Raw genomic sequence first — 20,737 nt, 5'->3', positions numbered from 1 at the left:
CCAAGATTGATAATATATGCAAAGTTCCATATTCGCCGCCACAGCCATAAACACACATGATAAATAAGATCTTTTGCAGCGGCTTCTCTAGCAATTATTGGTACACTATCTGGTCAATATTCATTCAATTTTTTTTTTTTTGACAAAAAAAATTAATATTGAATTAAATAAAAGCTACACGTTATGTGTGTGTGTGTGTGTGTGCACAATTATTGTTTATTTTATTGGTAACTTCAAAAGCTTGGTGGGTTTTTGAATTTATATGCAAGTGGATGTTGTTATTGGTGTATATTAAAAAAATTAAGAGGTGGTGGTTTAAGTTAGGACAAATTGTGATAACTCTCTAAACTTAAAATTCCCTTTTATCTTTACTTTCTTATCCTTTGATAATCTTTTTGAGCTCCCTAGTTATTTAAAATTTTCAAAAATATCATTGAACTTTTGGCACGGGACATTATTATACCTATAGAACATGTTCTTTAAAGTCATTTAGGCTAAAAACATTTAAATTCGCAAGGTTTTTTTAGCATATATACCAAATTATTATTTTATTAGTATTAGTTCATCATGCTTCCGTAAATAAATTAAACATTTTCGTATGTTTCGACACGAAACGCATTTTCTTCGATCAGATTTTGAATATGTTCCATTATATTCTTTTTGACTCGAGATTTCTTCTTCTTCATATATATTTTCGTCTGAAAGAATATCTTCAAATTGGTATACTTGAACTAAATCTTGATAATAAATTACTTCTTCAATATTCATAGTTGGTTTGAAGAATTTTATTCCTTTTCTGTTATTTTATGGACAGTTGGTCGAAATATGATATCTTGCTCCACATGTTCAAAAATTACAAATTTTAAAACTTTTACTAGCTCGGGTTTGATGTCTTCTGAAATTTTTTTTTGTTGGTGTACGTTATGTACTTCGAGATGAATTCGATGCTTGAGATTTCATCCTACTTCTTGATGGTCAACTTATTTGCTCAGGTTTGTAAGATCAAATTTTTCGTCTAGACCATAATGTTCTTGGTTTCCAAGAACTAATTCCACTTCTTCCCTTTCTGATATAAGGATGAGATCTAAAGCTCTCAATTTTCTGTCTTTGTGGTTTACTTTCAATGATTGTTAGAAGATCATTTTCTTTACAACATAAGAGAGTACATTTATTAATAACACTTAGTCGTTTTTAATTCTTTTGTAATGTGTCATACAACATAATCCTGCCAAGTTTTCTTTGAAAAGCGAGGTTCTTCATGCCAAAAATATGGATTGCCAATGACATATTCTCTAATTAGCATTTCTCACCAGAGACTTGGCACCTTGGGAAAGAAAAGTTGCATTAATATATTTTTCCTACCCTAAATTTCATCTATATTTAGTGAATAATATTATAGATTCATCAACCAAATATATGTCATGTGATTCAAGACCACACAGAGTTTGAGTGTATTGCTTTTTTTTTTCTCTGTGTCTTGACTATTAAAATAGTATATTCCTATAATTGTGGCTTAAATAGGGTATTCATTCTCCCATCCATCTCGTTAAGAAATTCTTGCATTAGGACTGAATCTTTGATTATGCCGAAGGCATGTCCCAGAAAATTTTAATTGATCTCATCAAACTCATTTCTAGAATTTTAATGAGTTCCTCTTTGTTGAGAACAAGTATTCTTGCTATGATTCTCATACCCGATGCTCATTTATCTATGATATCTTCTCTGTTTTTAAATTAAGTATATCAAGATTAAGTATAACCCCGAAAGTATGTATTGGTTCTAAAACAGATTTCTCATATGGTGTTTGATGCAATAGAATTTGATTTTTCATTGACCTTTTCCCGTCGGGTGTGCTTCTCCACCTACTTGAAATTCTGTTTGAGGTCCTCTCATATTTGTATTATGATATTTTCACATTTTCCCTTGGTGATTCATGGGAATATGACCAAGTAATTGGGGGAGGTTCACCCCTTGTTGTATTCATATTCAGATCTACGATCTTGATATTCGCAAAAGACTCAGCAAGGTCTTGAAGATCTTTTAAACCGATCATTTCTATAGTTGTCATCAACTTAATTTCTTTTCTGAGAAATTTTTAATCAAATTGATAAATTTTACTTCGTCGGTTAAATGTTTTGGCATTATCTTGACATTTCCTCTTTGGTGTAATAAGGATTCGATACCAAATGATGGTGATGACCTTCCTTCCAATATCTTTGTACTAAAAATTGGTTTTTGTTATAGAGTTTATATTCTTGTTTGAATATCCTTTAATGTTCCAAGAATTTCTTCTTATTTTTCAAGAATGTCCTCAATTTTATGTGGTAGATAGTATAACTGATTGTCATAATTCTATATTGTCTTTTAGATCTTTCTTATATCTCCAGAGATTTTAGAAGAATCCAAGACTATTTTTAGGAGCATATTACTTTGAATAATGAGTTTACATTATTATTCTGATGTGTTCCTTGTTTATCATGATGTCTAACTTTGATTAGCCATTCTTTTAAATATTATGAAGTATTGGATAAGTCATGTAAAGATTTAATCTCGAATATATGTTCAGATCCATAATTTTTTAGAAAATATCCCTCTCAAACATTTAGTTACAAAGTAATCATTGTATGTTGGAAATAATTTTACTTCGCCTCATGTATCATTTCTAGCCCAATAAAACAAATAATAATTTTAAGATTATTTTTGACATGATTAGAGAGTTTTAAGCTTAAGTTTTTATAGATTTACTTTTAAACTTTACCAAAAACCTTATATCAATGGAGATATCATTCCATATTATTAATCCATGATTTTCTCCATGTATTTTAAAATGTGGAACTTCGGTCAAATTCTTCTCATGGTCAGACATCCTTCCCTCGAGGTTGCTCATTTTCATTGGGTCAGGAGCGTACGGATCTACTGGGAGCTCTCATCTCTTTTGTAAAAGTATCCGAATATTCCATCCATATGATTCGATCTAGACCATGACTCTGATACAACTTGTAGTGGCTTGAAAAAATCACATATATCCATAATGATATGATATTGTCCATTTTGAACGTAAGTTCTCATGAATTTGTTTTTGATAGTTATATATCATACACCTCAAATCAATAGATATATCATTCCATTTTATTAACTTATGCTTTTTTTCTTATATTTTTTATATGTTATTTTGAGTGCAGTCAACATAACTATATATATATAATCCACTATATACTGGTATATTCCGGTTTATTTATCATGTAAAACGAGACCGACACATCCCATCGCATACATCGTACATGTTTTCAGCCACGTCATCGAATCCCACTGGCTATATATATTCATCTTTCGGATGTAAAAATTTCGTATCACAGAACAAAATTCCCAGCAGATATTTGATAGAACCGAGGATATATATACTGATTGTCACCAATATTATACATGTCTTCCCTGAAAATAGCAGCAGCGATTCACCCGCCGGTGGTCGTGGCGGTGAGAGAGTACGACGGAAGGCGAGATAAGGAGGCTGTGGAGGAGCTGGAGCGGCGGTGCGAGGTGGGGCAGCCGGGAAAACCGGCGCTTGTCACTGACCTCATGGGCGACCCTGTTGCTAGAGTCCGGAACTTCTCGTCACACATTATGTTGGTAGGAATGAGAACTACAATATTTATACAACATATTTTATTTTTTACTCTTCAAATTGGTATATATATTTCTTATTACTAGGTGAACTCGAGAAATCGTTCCAAATTTATGATATTGATATCAGAAAAACTATACGCTATCAACCATTAGTAGTAACAATATTCTTGTAAAATCTATAGGTGGCGGAACATGGAAATGGAAGAGAAATCGTGGGTGTAATTAGGGGCTGCATTAAAACCGTAACAAGTGGAAAATTAAGGTCGAATGAATCTCCAATCTATGTTAAATTGGCCTATATTCTTGGACTCAGGGTGTCATCTTCCCACAGGTTCGTCCATCTATAATTTCAGCATATATATGTGTGTATGTATATTTGTGTGTATATATTTGAGGGAATATGAGATATATATTTTCGTCAACAGAAAATATCTTTGTACTTTTCAGTATTAATATAATAATAGCCATATTTTATGGTGAGTTGATGCAACCTGTCCCCTTGGCTATATCTCCATTTGTTCTTTTATTATTTTGTGCAATAATTATTCCATTAGATGCACCAAAAACTAATCATTTTTGTCAAAGAACATATTCCGTACAGTTTTAGATTGCATGATATGTCCCATTTGATAAATTAAATAACAATATCTTCTACTTTTTTTAAAAAAAATAACTCGATTTGTAGACTCCACTTTGCCAATTCCATAACTTTATTTTAAAAAAAAATAATCAATTTTTGATTTTGTCCTAATGGGGTTCTTGATTTTACTACAGGCGATTTGGCATTGCAACAAAACTTGTTCAAGAATTGGAGGGGTGGTGTAAACAAAATGGGGCAGAATATGCATACATGGCTACAGAATGTAGCAACAAGCCCTCCTTAAGTTTGTTCACCCAAAAAAACAATTATGTGAAATTCCGAAATCCCACGGTTCTAGTGCAACCAGTTCACGGGCATTATAAGTCATTACCATCAGATATAGCTATTGTTCGTGTTCCTCCAAACTTAGCTGAGACAATGTATCATGCTCTATTCTCAAACTCGGAGTTCTTTCCTAAAGATATTGATGTGCTACTTCACAACAAGCTCAATCTAGGAACTTTCGTCGCCTTCCCGAAGAGGGATATCTCGAATTGGAACCCTGAGAAGGGCGATTTGCCATCATCATTTTCTATTTGTAGCATATGGAACACCAAGGAAGTCTTTAGGTTGCAGCTGAAGGGAGTTTCAGCTCTAACACATGCAGTTTGCATGGGTACTAGGGTTGTCGACTCAATGTTCCCATGGTTAAAGATACCATCGATACCGAACGTTTTCAAGAATTTCGGGTTCTACTTCTTGTACGGGCTTCACATGGAAGGCGAGGATGGTCCGCGACTCATGAAAACTTTGTGCAAATTCGTGCACAACATGGCAAGAAACGACCGTGGTTGTAGGGTGGTGGTGGCCGAGGTAGGGCAAATGGATCCAGTGAGAGAGGCCATTCCCCATTGGAGAAAATTCTCATGGGACGAGGATATTTGGTGTGTAAAGAAACTTCAAGAAGATATTAAGAACAAAAACTGCGACGATAATTGGTTGAAATCGTCTTCTGTATCACATTCCAAGATTATATTTGTTGATCCTCGTGATCTTTGATTCAATAGTTACAAGTTTTTTACCCATGTAATTTCTTGCCTTTCTTACGTTAAATACCATCATATCTTAAATATAAGATGACAAGTCCAGTCACCATCTCAAAGAACGAGGGGATTTATCAAAAATTAAAATCGCAGAATCGAATACATCAACAAAAACTATGATAACGATATAACTCAGATCTTTTAATATATATAACAATCTAAATATCATATATTTTGATTTTAGATGAAATAATTATTGCATCGTATTGAAAAATATGAAAGCGCTTTGTAATTATACATCATCTCTAGCCATAATCACAAATAAATTGCCCTTTGATGATTGTAGAAGTTAAAAAGTTAGAATGATCCAATCTTGTATCTGAATGTCACATCTTGATCAAGTCAGCTACATATATTCTTGATGATTCTACGACCACTATAGTTTGCCCAGACAAAAAAAAATGGGAGACAAAAGTAGACATCTCCCCATTAATTTGTTTTTTTTTGTTTTTTTGTCCCTCCACCATCCATAAAATTTTGAATATTTCCTATCATGTCATTTATGTTAGATTATCATTTTCTTGCACTTAATAAGCATCGAAAATTTAAAAATTTTGATGAACTTTTAGTTTTGACAATCAAGATAATCTTTTGCATCGCATGATTCAAATTTAAGCATAAGACGCTTAGAGTTGTTATTAGGTATGTGCAATCAGTCCAAACCGAAGTGACCAAACAGAAACACCAAAATTGAAAAAATGTTTTTTTTTTCTATTAACCGAACCGATCGATTTTAGCCATTAAAATTGACTAAACTAAACAGATAAAATATCAGTTTTTTCGGTTTTCTTTCAGTCGATAACCGAAATAACAGATATTTTTTAAGAAAAAATTGTTTTTAATTTTTTTTCACTTTTCATCTAATTTTATTAATTCAAACAATCAATAAAATAATAAGTTGTGGAATAATTATTATGATTTAGGACTTATAATAATAAAATAAGATTTTTTGTTTAAAGGCCAATATTTTTTTTTTTGTGAGATATGCTTAAAGCACAATACAAAAAATAAAAATGGTAAAAGGGCGCCAGTCCCAATAATAATAATAATAATAATAATATAGATTTAATCGGTCTAACCGATTTTTACATTTAAAACTAAGACCATGTTGTATGGGGTATTAAAAAATGAGAGGATAAGCAAGAAGAAATCAAAGGAATATGGCTTGTAGAGGAAAGTGTTGAACACTTTCCCCTTAAGAATAATTTGCCCCTCACAATGTGCTAGAGGTTGGTGACAATCTTCTCCCAAGATACAACTACAACTCTTTAATAATGAGCACTCAAATATTCAAGTTCTAACACAAGGAAATGAAGAAACTCTCTCTTGTTGAAGAAGGAAGAAGAAGATGCAAAAAGATGAATATGTTGTGTATGTTATTTTTTATTTTCAAAATATCAAGCATTTAATGTTTTTCATGCGAAAGACATGATCTTTCATTCATAAGGAGTGTCCCTTGGCCATTATAACTAATCACAATCATCAAACAATGCCAAGGAGATGAAAAAACATCAGAAAATTCGAAAAAACCCGAAGGGACGCGTCTGTGCGTGCAGGGGCGCACGCCCGCTCGCACGCTGCCGAGCACTCTCGGCAGCGCTCGGCAGCGCTTGCCGAGAGCTCTCGGCAGGCGCACGTGGCTGCGCGCAGACACGGGTGGCCGCGCGCCTGGCAGGCGCGCGCGCGGCTGCGCGCATGACACTGTTCACCGAGCAATTTTTTTTATTTTTCCTTACACGTTCCGACTACTCGTTTGAAATTCTTTCAACATATGAAGAACTTTTTCGAGTTTTATTCAGAACCACCGAACTTAATATTCATTCATTAAGCTTCGTTTTTCTTTTCGAATTTTTCCAATCAAACACATTGATTAATTTGCTTAATTTTCATTCATTAAGCATCACTATTCCAACAATCCCCCACATGAATGAAATTAATGCATGAATGCTCGTGATGCATAAGAGAGTATATACGAAAAATTATCTCATCAGGAGAGGTGGCTTTTGGCTTTGAACCTTCCCTAGTGGAATACAATCGGATTTACTAGGCCACGAAGTGAACGTGATGTCTTGAACTTCTTGGCGGTTCATGTAAAACCAGACAACTGTACCCACAAGATAATCTTTCTTCCATTTTTACTTTGTTTTATCGGTTGTGTCCGTTTTGGCCATGGAACACATCTTGGTTTCATACGTGTTTCATCGAGGCGGCCCGTCCTCACACGTACATAGGTGATCTTCTTGTAAAAGGGTATCCTACTTACCCCGCTTTTGTAAGCTACGGAATCATTAAAACCACAATACTTAACATCACTACCTTTGTAGGCAACTTCACTCATCGTCTTAGGAATGAGGAGTGATTCCACAAGTTTTCATAATTTAGTTGTCCCGTTGAACCAAGATCTTGGGATCTCCAATCTACAAGGTTGGGTTGCCACTATGAAAACTTTATTTGGTAGGTTTTAAGCCCATTCCTCTTGACAGATAGTACATTTGATCTCTATTTAATGCTTTTGTAAGCGGATCCGCTAAGTTATCCTTTGATTTGATATAATCAACAGATATAACTCCATTAGAGATCAACTGTCGCACAATATTATGTCATCGACGAATGTGTTGATACTTGCCATTATACATACTGTTTTGTGCCCTTGCAATTGCTGACTGACTGTCGCAATGTATCATGATTGCTGGCACTGGACTTGTCCAACATGGAATGTCCTCTAGAAAGTTGCGAAGCCATTCAGCTTCTTCTGCAGCTTTATCTAGCGCTATGAACTCCGATTCCATAGTAGACCTCGCAATGCAAGTTTGTTTCGATGACCTCTAAGAGACTGCTCCTCCACCAATGCTAAATACATAGCCACTGGTGGATTTGGAGTCATTGGTGTCAGAAATCCAATTTGCATCACAGTATCCTTCAAGTACTGCAGGATACCTTGTGAAATGTAGTCCATATTCTGAGGTGTCCTTTAAATATCTAAGCACCCTTGTCAACGCCTTCCAATGTGCATCACTAGGATTACTTGTAAACCGACTTAACTTGTTAACCGCACAAGCGATGTCAGGTCTAGTACAATTAGTGATGTACATAAGGCTTCCAATAATTTTGGAGTATTCCAATTGGGAAACTGGTTCTCCACGATTCTTCGCCAAATAGACATTCACGTCTAAAGGCGTTTTTACTGGGGTAGAGTCATAAGCGTTAAACTTCTTTAACACTGTTTCTACATAATGAGACTGAGATAGGACTATTGCTTCTGGAGTTCTAAAGATTTTAATCCCTAGAATTACATCAGCAATACCCATATCTTTTATATCAAAATATTTTGTCAACATTTTCTTTGTACCCTTAATCAACTCTTGACTATTCCCCATTATTAGCATGTCATCCACATATAGACATACCATCACATAAGATTCTCGAGTGCCTTTTATGTAAACACATTTGTCACACTCATTAATCTTAAATCCATTTGACAATACCACTTTGTCAAATTTTTCGTGCCATTGCTTGGGCGCTTGTTTAAGTCCGTATAGAGACTTAATTAAGCGACAGACCTTTCTTTTTTGTCCTTTAACAACAAAGCCTTCAGGTTGATCCATATATATTTCTTCTTCAAGTTCACCATTTAAGAATGCCGTTTTGACATCCATTTGATGTATCTCAAGGTTATGCAAAGCTGCAATAGCAATGAGTACACGAATGGATGTTATTCTTGAAACTGGTGAATACGTGTCGAAGAAATCATGACATTCTCTTTGTCTATAGCCTTTGGCCACAAGCCTGGCTTTGTATTTTTCAATATTTCCATCAACTCTCATTTTCTTTTTCAATATCCATTTTGCATCCTAATGGCTTGGTACCTGGTGGAAGATCCACTAGTTCCCAAGTATGGTTTTGCAAAATAGAGTCCATTTCTGAGTTGATGGCTTCTTTCCAATAAGGAGCTTCAGGACTAGCCATAGCATCTTGTATGTTCTTTGGTTCATTCTCCAACATAAAAGTGTGGAAGTCTGGACCAAAGGACTTTGAGATTCTAGCCCTTTTGCTTCTTCTTGGCTCTTGATCTTTTGAAGAGTCTTCCAACGGTATAGCATTTTCATATAGAGTTGGATCATGTGTAGGTACTTGACCTTCATTCTCCGTCTCTAGTTTTCTTTTGCTAGAACCATTCTCTTTCCTCTCTTTACAAGGAAATATATTTTCAAAAAATACTGCATTTCTTGACTCAATTGTCATGCCCGTATTCATTTCTGCATTTTCAGATTTGTGCACTATAAACCTATAGGCACTACTATTATGTGCATATCCAATGAATATGCAGTCGACCGTCTTTGGTCAAATCCGCTCTTGTTTAGGCTTTGGTATTTCAACCTTAGCTAGACACCCCCACACTTTAAGGTACTTGTAGGAAGGTTTGTGACCTTTCCACAATTCATAAGGTGACTTGTCATTTTTCTTGTGGGGTATCTTGTTCAGGATGTGATTAGCCGATAGTATTGTTTCCCCCCACAAGTTTTGGGATAGTCCTGAACTTATTAACATAGCATTCATCATATCTTTTAGAGTTCGATTCTTTCTTTCGGCAATGTCATTCGATTGTGGTGAATAAGGAGCAGTCGTTTCATGAATTATACCCACAGATGTGCAGAATTCATCAAACGGTGCTCCGTATTCGCCCCTTCTATCGCTTCGAACTCTCTTTATTTGTTTGCCTAGTTGATTCTCAACTTCTGTCTTATAACATTTGAATGCTTCAAGAGCTTCATCTTTCGACCTCAAAAGATATATGTAACAGTACCTTGTATTATCATCAATGAATGTCACGTAGTATCTTTTCCCTCCTCTAGTTTGTACAAACTTTAAATCACCAAGATCGGTGTGTATTAATTCTAGAGGAGTTGTACATCTTTCATTCGAGTGGTAAGGCGCTTTGGTCATTTTTGCTTCAACACATATCTCGCATTTTTGTGTTGGATCGACGTTGTATTTAGGCAATAACTCAAGTTTCATTAAACGTTGCAAGGTATTAAAATTTACGTGTCCTAAACGAACATGCCATAAATGAGAACACTCAAGCAAGTAAATAGAACTTTTTCCTTTATTACTTTCAACAACATCTTGGCTTATAGCCATTACATTCAACTTGAAAAAGTTCTCATCGAGATATCCTTTTCCAATGAAATGATCATTCTTTGTCAATACAAACTTATTAGACTCAAATACTAGTCTAAACCCGTGTTTGACCAACAAAGACCCCGACACGAGGTTCTTTCTTATGTCCGGTACATGAAGTGCATCAACAAGGGTTACTTGCAAACCCAATGTCATCTTCCGTACGACATTTCCGGTGCCCACCACCTCAGATGTAGCGGAGTTCCCCATGTATAGTTTTCTCCCGGTCGATGGAGTGTATGTGGAGAACATCCCTTTGTTGGAGCATATGTGTCGAGTTGCTCCCGTATTAACCCACCACTCGTTGGGGTTTTCAACCAAGTTTGCTTCTAAAACAACTGCAGACAAGTCAAGTTGAGAAAAATCAAATGGTACCGACCTTTCTTGAACTACGTTGGCTTGAGGATTTCCCTTCTTTGGCCTCTTACAATCCTTAGCCATGTGATTTGGTTTTCCGCAGTTATAATAAGTGCCCTTTGATTTCTTCTTGTTTGATAGTTGTTGGCCTTGTTGTGGTTGCTTTTCAAACTTCCTTTTCTTCCCTTGAGAACTTGATTCAACAATGTTCACCCTTGGTGCCATCTTACTTGCCTTGGCCTCGGTGCTCTTGTTGTCCTCTTCTATCCTCAATCTCACAATGAGATCCTCCAATCTCATCTCCTTCCTTTTGTGCTTCAAATAATTCTTGAAATCCTTCCACAACGGAGGGAGTTTCTTGATCAACGCAGCAACTTGAAAAGATTCGCTTAGACTCATTCCTTCTGCATGAATATCGTGCAAGATAAGTTGTAGTTCTTGCACTTGACTCATCACAGATTTTGAGTCCACCATCTTGTAGTCCAGAAATCTTCCAACAATAAACTTCTTCAAGCCCGCATCCTCCACTCTGTATTTCTTATCAAGTATATCCCATAGTTCCTTGGCGGTCTTGACTTGACAATACACATTGTACAATGCATTGTCAAGCCCATTTAGGATGTAGTTCTTGCACAAGAAGTCACTTTGGTTCCATGCATCCAAAGCGGCCCTGATGTTTGTATCTGTCTCGTTTTCAGCAACGGTTGGAGGATCTTCCTTCAAAAACCTTGACAAACTCAAGGTTGTGAAATAGAAAAGCATCTTTTGTTGCCATCTTTTGAAGTCCGCACCAGAAAATTTCTCCGGTTTCTCTCCTTGTGCAATGGTTGCATGTGGAGTTGTAGTAGATGTTGATGCCATTGAAATTCTTCTTGCAAATGATCAAAATACCAAAAATTTCTTCTTAAGTTTGTTGTATGGGGTATTAAAAAATGGGAGGATAAGCAAGAAGAAATCAAAGGAATATGGCTTGTAGAGGCAAGTGTTGAACACCTCAACAGAATGAAGTGACATAGCTGATGAATAGAACCTTGTTGGGCAGAACAAGAACTATGTTGAGGACTGTGGGCTAAACAATTCATTTTGGGCGGAAGTAGTCAAAATCGCTTGTTATATTATCCATCGTTCTTCTTCAGTGGTGATTGATCTGAAAACTCCGATGGAGATGTGGACTGGGAAGCCGAGTGATTATTCTCATTTGCATACATTTGGAAGTTATGTGTACGTTTTGTACAATGATAAAAAAAAACATCAAAGTTGGATTCGAAATCCAGAAAATGTATCTTCTTGGGTTATGCTGATGGAGTAAAGGGGTTTCTCTTGTGAGATCTTATTACCAACAAGCTTGTCATCAGTAGGGATATTATATTCGAGGAAGATAAAGTAAAGGGAGACAAAGGCATGCCGAATTCAGAAACTACTATATTTCAAGTGGAAAATAATACGAACGAATGTCAAATTTCTTGTGAAGCGGTACCAGATAATAAAGAACAAGAACATATTGAATCAGAGGTTTCCAGTGTGAGTCAGTCAATTCGAGACAAAAGACCACCAGGTTGGCTTTTAGATTATGTTACCAAAAAAATATTGCATATTATCTATATCGGAGGATGGTGAGCCATCGAATTTCCGCGAGGCTACTTAAAGCTCAGATGTATTCTTATGGATGATAGCAATGCAAGAAGAGTTGGAGGAATTAGAAAAGAATAAAACTATGGATCTTGTTGCACTACCACGATGGATGAAAGCAATTGGTAACATATGAACTATAAGATCAAGCGTGATGACAATAACCAAGTGGAGTGGTATCGTGCTAGATTGGTGGTAAAAGAGTACTCAGAAAGAAGGCATTGACTTCAACAAGATATTTTCTCCCGTGTTTCGGTTTACAATAGTCAGAGTAGTATTGTTATTGTGTGCGGTGTTTGATTTACATCTAGAATATCTAAATGTGAAAACTGCATTTCTTCATGGAGATTTTGAAGAAGAAATATATATGCTACAACCAGAAGAATTTGTAGAAAAAGGCAAAGAAAATTTGGTTTGCAGGTTGAAAAAATCTTTACATGGTTTCAAAGAGGCGTCGAGGTGTTGGTACAAGAGATTTTATTCCTATATCATGAGCCTTGGATACAAAAGACTGAGTGCAGACCCTTGTACGTATTTCAAGAGGTCTGATAATGATTATATCATTTTGTTGTTGTATATGGACGACATATTGGTAGCATGCCCCCAAAAAAGATTAGATTCAAGGATTGAAGGCTCAATTGGTTAGGGAATTTGTTATGAAAGACTTGGGACCAGTAAACAAGATTCTAGAGATGCAAGTTCACCGAGACAGAAGTAACAGAAAGATTTGGCTTTCCTAGAAAAATTATTTGAAGAAAGTTTTAATGCTTCAACATGCAAGATAGTAAGTCAATTTCGACATCTTTTCCTGTTATCTTCAAGTTATTCTCCGAGATGTGTCCTAGTAGTGAAATAGAAAGGATGGAGATGTCTCGATTATCATATGCATCAGTAGTGAGAAGTTTGACGCTCGAGATGGTCTGTATAAAACCAGACATTGTTCAAGCAGTGAGAGCAGATAGTCGGTAGATGGTGAATCATAGAAGAGATCATTGGAGCATTGTTATGAGAATCCTTAGATACATTAAGGGTATCTCAAATGCTGCATTATTTTATGGAGGATCGTATTTTACAATCAAAGGTTATGTCGATTCAGATTACGTAGGTAGTCCTGATAGGAGAAAATCTACTATTGGTTATGTTTTTACACTTACAGATGGAGCAGTAAGCTGAGTTTCAAAATTTCAAACAGTTGTAGCGTTATCTACAACGGAGGTAGAATATATGGCAGCTACTCAAGCTTGCAAGGAAGCAATATGGGTTAAAAGATTATTGGAAGAGATCGGGCTCCAACAAAAGTATGTTCCTTTGTTTTGTGGCAGTCAAAGTGCCTTGCACATCGCAAAGAATGTAGCCTTTCATTCCAAGACGAAATACCTTAGAGTTCAATTTCACTTTGTTCGAGAAATACTAGAAGAAAGAAGTGTGGATATGCAGAAAATTCATACAAAGGATAATGTATCTGATTTTCTGACCAAATCTCCAAGTGGGAGAAATGCTGACACTATGTTAGTATGTTAGGTGGCAGACAAGCATTAAATGAGATGGAAACACGTTTTATTAGGCAGGAATCAAAGAACACTTTGAATATGTTTTGTCAGGCAGCAGATTTGAAATTTCGGATAAGGGGTTCACACAGATGCATCATTCGACATTTCAAAGTATCTCTTCATCGAGTTCTCTCTCATCTTATAGCATTTGAGTGCTTAGTTCTAAAATATTTATGAAGTGTTTGTTCTCCTGTACTAAGAGATTGTTTGTTCTCTTTGAAAACACAGCGAGTGGTTGTACCATAAAATATTATAGTGGAATTCTTTCCATCTTGCTCGTGGTTTTACCCTAATAATTTTTAGGGGTTTTTCACGTAAATCTCGATGTCAAAATTTATTGTTTATTTTCATATTTATTATCTCGAGTTGCCGCACGTGAGACCCACAAGATTTTCAAATACTTGAAATTTTATTAACTTTGTTCTTAGTATTACAATCTTAGCTCCATTTTTGGAGATTATTAGATACGGTTTGGCTCGTGAGATGAGAAACGTGGTCGGAGACTAATCGCGTGAGGGTTCTTATGTGGATTATGGCCAGACTCCTGAGCTCCTAAACTCCTACGAACATGAAACACAAATTCGTGAAAGGAATGTCCCTCACCTATTGTTCACGAATGCCCTCTTTCGTAAGAGAGAAGGCTTTGTTTTCAAATGGAAAGATTTTTCGGCGTGGTTTTTTTGACACTCAATTCAATATTAGCTCAAAAAAAAGTGAAAAACCCTTAGAAATGTACATGATTTCAAATATGAATAACTAGCAGAATCCATGAAAAGTGGTGCATATCTCATTTATTTTAGGAAGATAAGGATGTAAACGAATGAAGCCTCTCGTAATTTACTCAGAGCTCGACTCAGTGAGAAGCCCATTTGAGATCGTTAGTTAAACTTATTGAGTCGATCTCAAACTCGATTTTGAACTCGACAATTTTATAGAGGCGAGTTCGAACTTAAGGATATTGACTCAAAAGTGACAATATCATCCAACCAATTTGCTGACCGTTATTTTGTCTCCTGCCCCCATCACACACTATTAATTCTTCGGCCGCAGTTTCAAAAATGACGAAAATCCCATCTGTTTTGGACTCTTCTTTTGTTGAAATTGCTCATCAGCAGTCTCCTTTCTCGTCTCTTCCTCCATTGGTCCTTCTTTCGATCAAACTAGTCAGCTCAGTTCACTGCCGGAAGAGAGTGATTAATAGTTGCCCAGAAGGCACGAAATCTGCGTCGGGTTGAGCCCAAAGTCCGGCGTTTCAGTTTACAAGCCCAGATCATATGAAGTTCTTGCATCGGATCCGGCCACTTCGCTTTTTTACGCTCTTCAAGATGGAAAAACTCGTGTTGAAATTGATTTTCCGTGCGTATTTCTCTAGACTCCTAAGAATTTACTGATGCTTACTTTCTATGTGTTTGTTGATGGGTGATGGGCCCTTTGTTTGTAATTCAGATTTAAAGAATATTCATTCTTTGATTGTAGTTTAGGTTGGATTCTTACTGATTTTGCAGCTACATTATGGTATGGATTTTAGTGATGCAGTAATGATTTTCATATGCTTATATAATTGTGTTGGATTTGTGTTCTGGTATTTATTTTAGTTTCTGATGTCTTGTTGATTGTAAGGTTAAAATCTTTGTATGATTCGTCAGTAGTAGCGAGGATGAACATAGAACTGCTCATCTTCCTAAGAGGACAAAATGTATTATGAAGTGATAAAAAGCTGAACCTGAAAACTAATTAGTACTGTTAACGAGTTCCATTTAAGTCATCGACTCATGGATAATGCAAAAATTGCCAAGATTTGAGTTTGGCAACACAAGATAGAAGAATTTTACTGCGGCCGTAATTATTTTATTGTGTTTTCATTGGTAGTTCAAGCTTGGTATTTTCAGTTACTTTCTTGAATACTCTAAGCAATTTATCTATCACACACTCATTTAATCCACTTGTTATCGATTAGATCTTTTTGCACATCCTTTGCATTGATATTTTCGGATTTCTGAATTTGATTGCTTCGTTTAAGATTCTTGCAAATTCTGAGAGATATTTTATGAGTTTCATTTGCTGTACTGACATTTGCCTCCTCCTCTTTATCGTCTTCTGCTTGTCGCTCTGCTGATTACTTTACCAGCCCATTGCCTACCAATATTTCTTCTTATAAGGTATTCTTTTAGCTTCTGAGTATTTTCTCCGCAAAAAAATAAAAGAAGAGAAAAGACACAGTGCCAAAGATTTCCATCTCTATTTTTCCATGGTTGCTTTTACTTAATCAAATGAAAGAAGTTGTATCTTGGTTTTGTAAGGAACGCAGTAAAAACAAGTTTTTGACAAATTAATTATCAGATACATTATTTTTTCTGAAACTTTCTGAGATATAGAGGGATAATCTGATGAGTACAGTGATGCCAACATTCAACTTGCGTTAGCATTTGTTAGAAAGCTACAACAGAAACAGGAAACAAGAGCTTGCATCGCAAGAAAATCATCTTCAGTTTTGATTTTCATTTGCCATGAAGATGGTATAATTTCAATTTCAGGACATGGAAGTCAAATAAGCTGTATGCCATGATGCTTTCAGGTATTCCCCGATAAACCAGAAAGGCATAGGGCAACAGATCTTTTTAAAGCAGCTCTTGACTCGGTAACTTAATTACTTTTTTGTTTTTTTGTTTCTGAACGTGCATAGCATCAAGAAAATGCCCAGCGCATTTGTCATTACCATATTTTTACTCGGCCTGCTCTTTTGATGGACTCTACTTGGTTAAAATATATATTGTTCTTCTCAGGTGATGACAAGTTTATCTGCCAAAGAAACATGGAGTTATTTTTGTAGAAATTTTCTCATTCATTATTGTAAAAAAAACTCAGATTGATGGAAAACGATTGGATCCTTGGATGACGTTCCTAGTGGTGCAGTCACGTCGCTCTTCAAGTCCATAAGAGACGCATTGGATTTTGATTTTGCATATGAAAATGAAGGTTGTTCTCTTAAATGCCATCAGGAATTCGAATAAATGTCATTAACTTATCAAATCTTCCGTGAAGTAAAATATTCAAAAAGCTATAACCAAGTTTAGATGATAATCATATTATTAAACTTTTATGTTGAAATGCTCATATTTGACATGACTAACTTTGGAGTGATTTTGCTAACATGCTTTTAATTTCACCATTCTGATTACTGACTTGCGATGCAGGTCGTTGGAAATCCGACAAGCCACCCTCACTTTATATATTCATCAATGAATTAATTTCGTTAAAAAAAAAAAAAAAAATCAATTGCAGCACACATGATCTTTCTAGTGTAGAGAAGTATGTGGTATGTCATTTATTTCATCTTCCCAAGCCATTTCCATGTTAAATGCAAATAGTTGTTCAATAAATCGATCATTTTTAGACTAGTACAAACAAGGTAGCGGGAGCCGGTCAGTGACCGTCTACCGCCTCAGTCGTCTAGGCGTTTGAATTTTTTTAGCAATTTTTTATAGGTATTTGTGTATAATCGTGCCATAATATTACAAATAATCATCATTTTTACGTAATATATGTAATTAAATTATGTTTATGCGTAAAAATGATTCATACAATATAGTACAATCTAGACAAAATGCAAATAAATATAAAAACGCAAACTAACAAGATAATCAAGGCGGTGACTATTGGCGGCTGGAGATGGTTTGAGGCACGTGATAACTGATTGTGGGGGACACTTGAAACCAAAAATAAATACAAAAGAAAATGAAATGTGTTTTTATTATATCTAAGGTTTTTTTAAATTGATTGACTTTGACTGATTTTAAAATTATTTGATTTTGACAGTTGATTAGGATTTTAAAATCATTGATCGTGTTAGTCGTCTGCTTGGCCACTTCCACTGCATCGGCCACCTACTCGGCCACCTCACCTGCCGGATAGCTTCGGACCGCTATAGAGACCACCTTGTACAAGAGCGGGGCGGTCGAGGGCTGCCTACCGCCTAGACGGCCTCGACCGCCATTTAGACCACTGAGTACAAATGTGTTTAGTCGACCGCCGTTTAGAACACTTGGTACAAATATTTTTCATCGATGATGTGTATGTGAACTAGTTAATGTTTTCTGGATGATGTAGGAAACATTTGCTTCTTCCACCCCCCACTCTTCTCTTCAACTTGAAACTTGAAACATTACGGTATGCTAAAGTTAAATTCATTCTGATGGATTATGGATTGTATCCTTCACCATTCATTGTCTGTACTGAATATCATTTGTAAGCGCAGTGCTGATCTCGGTCTTTTAGGATTTCCTGGCAGGGATTTGCATTATCGTTTTCTTTCTCAATTCGCTTCCATTTTTTATAGTCGAATTCGAGAGTACTCAAAGGTACTGCCTTGAATTTCAAAATTCTATACACAACCTTTTTGTTCTGTTTTTTTTTTTTTTGGTGTACAATTATTTTTTCTTGGCTTTCGAAGACAGTTGCTGTGGCATCTTATGTGGTGAACTATACTGGAGCATTATTTATTCAATATCCCGGTGAGCAATACATATGCTTAGCTTTTAAGTCTGGATACTTCTCTTCTGTTTTTCGGTCTCTGCCTGCTAAAACTTTACTGGTTTGTTTCATTGCATTCATTGGTTATGGTGGAAAAAAAGATGTTAATAGATCACTTCATGCAATCCCAGATTGGAGTGATTCTCAAATCTTGTTCCCACAAAATTTAGAGAAGTTTACGAACCTAGAGCGAAAATCAATGGCCATAAGCAAGTCATTTATCAACTTGTTCAGGGCCTAGGCAGGTGATGTTGAAGCAAGGAGATGGGTCATATGCATGTATAACAGAGAGTGCAACTCGATTCACTTTGGAGAAGTAAATATACATTAATTCCTTACCGCTTCTTTTCATTATTCTAGTCACTTTATGGGTATGAGATACAAACCTGCTGACTTAGGAAATTTTTTACTTTGAAGGCTAAGGAAGAATTACTTAGGGTATTGGGACTGCGGGAGGAGGAAGGAAGCTCGCTTGAGTTCCTTCGAAGAGGTTACAAGGTTATCCTCTCTCTCTCTCTCCTTATCCGAATTTTGTTCTAAGTTCTCAGCTTCATAGAAATACAGTTTCTTCCGAAAAAGTGTTCAAAATGCACATTTTCAACTCTAGTAGCAGCAAGATCCAAAAATGTTTCTCACTAAATGTTACGTGCTGATGAATATAACTGATATTGTAGAGTGCCACTTGGTGAGAAGAAGATGTGGACACCGAACTATCTTCCGCGTGGCGTAGTTGAGCCGCTGAGGTAATAATCGCAATACAAAATCCTGTAAATCCCAGAAGAATTAAGTAACGTGATCATGATCATCTTGCCTCTTTGATTATGTTACAGAACTGGAATATCAGCAATGATCATCACATCCTGTATGACTTAGACGAACAGATCCACCAGAAGCACGAGTATCAACATCGAAATAAGATAAAGGTTGTAAAGCTTTACAGCCATCGAGACCGCAGGGTAATGGTTATCAAATCTTGGCACCTAGCAGATTTTGTGCTACAAAATGAGCAGATATAGAGAGTGTGTGCAGTGTCCGTAAAGTGTTATATTGATTTTCCACTAGATTCATGAAGAACCAATTGAAAAGAAACTACACTTTGTATGTTTTCACTCGTTAACTCGAAGTACACATTTTAGTGTTCCAGTTAACCCGTGTATTTGAACCTATGAAGAACCTCAGTAAAGCAGTATATAGATTATTTGCAATGCAAAGGACTAGGAAATCCAGTAGAATTAAGGTAATTATTGTTGGAAAAACATTTCCATTTTCTAACAGGACAGAAGTGGAAGGAAACATTAAACATACGTCGTCCAGCCGAATCATTTCTCTCGTCAAAATTATAAGCTTAGAAAATTACTACTAATTGGCATTTTTTCTCAATAATTGCACTAATTTACAATGTATGTGTTTGTCACGAAATTTTGCGGGCGTGCCAGGCACGTGTTCGTGCCAAAATTGTTAAATAATCTGACTTCTATTCAAACGTTGTGAATCTCGATTCGATCGTTTGTTATAATTCCCTCGAAATGACTCCAAAAATAAGAACGTGAAACTAGGAAAATAATGAATTAAAGGAGGAATTCATAAGCAACATCAACATTAGTTATGTTTTTATAAATTCGAACGAAGTTTTTACAATAAACTTGAATGAACATGCTGAAATCTATGGAAATTGATTACTGGAAATAAAAATAGCGACAAAGGAAATGTGAGAATTTTTGCAGAGAAGTTGCTGTAGATTTTTTGTGTGTAGTTGTTGAGAGCCTTCTCTGATTCCTTCGTTCCCATTTTTGTACAACTCCCCTAAACGGTTTGGCCATTTTCCACGTCTATCCATTATGAGTCGTGGATCACCTCCTCCGTCATGGCCTTCAACTGACACTTTATGGGCTTGTTTATTGGGCCTTCTCATATTCTGCAGGCTTTTATATTGGATGGGTTTTCAAATATTTGGGCTAAACAACTGCCCCCCTAGCCAATTTGGGCCAATGGCCAATTTGGCCATTTTTGGCCCAATTTTGGCTATTTGGACATTTTACTAATTTGGCCCAATTTTGGCCAAACTAGCTATTATACACTGCGTAGAAATATATGGTTAAGAAGGAATGGTTCTGTGACTTGAATATGAATTGACCGAGACACATGTTTTCCTTCCATCGGGTTAAATCAAAGTGTGCATTACCTGA

General features: G+C 36.0%; 1 protein-coding gene and 2 long non-coding RNA genes across 6 annotated transcripts; all 3 read left to right on the top strand.

The window, feature by feature from the left end:
- Positions 1–3,368: 3,368 nt before the first annotated feature.
- LOC140803943 (probable N-acetyltransferase HLS1) lies at positions 3,369–5,268 on the top strand. Its single transcript, XM_073159786.1, has 3 exons — positions 3,369–3,627; positions 3,807–3,955; positions 4,399–5,268. The coding sequence occupies exons 1-3, from the start codon at positions 3,424–3,426 to the stop codon at positions 5,261–5,263; spliced, it is 1,218 nt and encodes a 405-aa protein (XP_073015887.1). The 5' UTR covers positions 3,369–3,423; the 3' UTR covers positions 5,264–5,268.
- Positions 5,269–15,056: 9,788 nt separating this feature from the next.
- On the top strand, positions 15,057–17,262 carry LOC140803429 (uncharacterized). The gene is made up of 3 exons (XR_012111873.1): positions 15,057–16,659; positions 16,805–16,997; positions 17,216–17,262. It is a non-coding gene; the product is annotated as an uncharacterized lncRNA (long non-coding RNA).
- A 30-nt stretch (positions 17,263–17,292) lies between these two features.
- Positions 17,293–19,616, top strand: LOC140803428 (uncharacterized). 4 transcript variants are annotated; one of them, XR_012111871.1, is made up of 5 exons: positions 17,293–17,337; positions 18,129–18,532; positions 18,786–19,049; positions 19,226–19,294; positions 19,382–19,616. It is a non-coding gene; the product is annotated as an uncharacterized lncRNA (long non-coding RNA). The 4 variants fall into 4 exon arrangements; XR_012111872.1 differs by lacking the exon at positions 17,293–17,337 and having other exon boundaries at positions 17,446–18,379; positions 18,472–18,532; XR_012111870.1 differs by lacking the exon at positions 17,293–17,337 and having other exon boundaries at positions 17,446–18,532.
- The last annotated feature ends 1,121 nt before the right edge of the window (positions 19,617–20,737 follow it).

This window comes from Primulina eburnea, chromosome 10 (assembly GCF_022965805.1).
Source record: "Primulina eburnea isolate SZY01 chromosome 10, ASM2296580v1, whole genome shotgun sequence".
In the NCBI taxonomy this organism is placed as follows: domain Eukaryota; kingdom Viridiplantae; phylum Streptophyta; class Magnoliopsida; order Lamiales; family Gesneriaceae; genus Primulina; species Primulina eburnea.
Note: the sequence above shows the minus strand (reverse complement) of the source record. Positions and strands in the feature narration are given on the sequence as shown.

Bases quoted from the DNA above. Each gene is read 5' to 3' on its own strand.
- LOC140803943 (XM_073159786.1), top strand. From the start codon at position 3,424: ATGTCTTCCCTGAAAATAGCAGCAGCGATTCACCCGCCGGTGGTCGTG. The intron at 3,628-3,806 runs GTAGGAATGAGA...TAAAATCTATAG, and splicing joins TCTCGTCACACATTATGTTG to GTGGCGGAACATGGAAATGG. The intron at 3,956-4,398 runs GTTCGTCCATCT...ATTTTACTACAG, and splicing joins AGGGTGTCATCTTCCCACAG to GCGATTTGGCATTGCAACAA.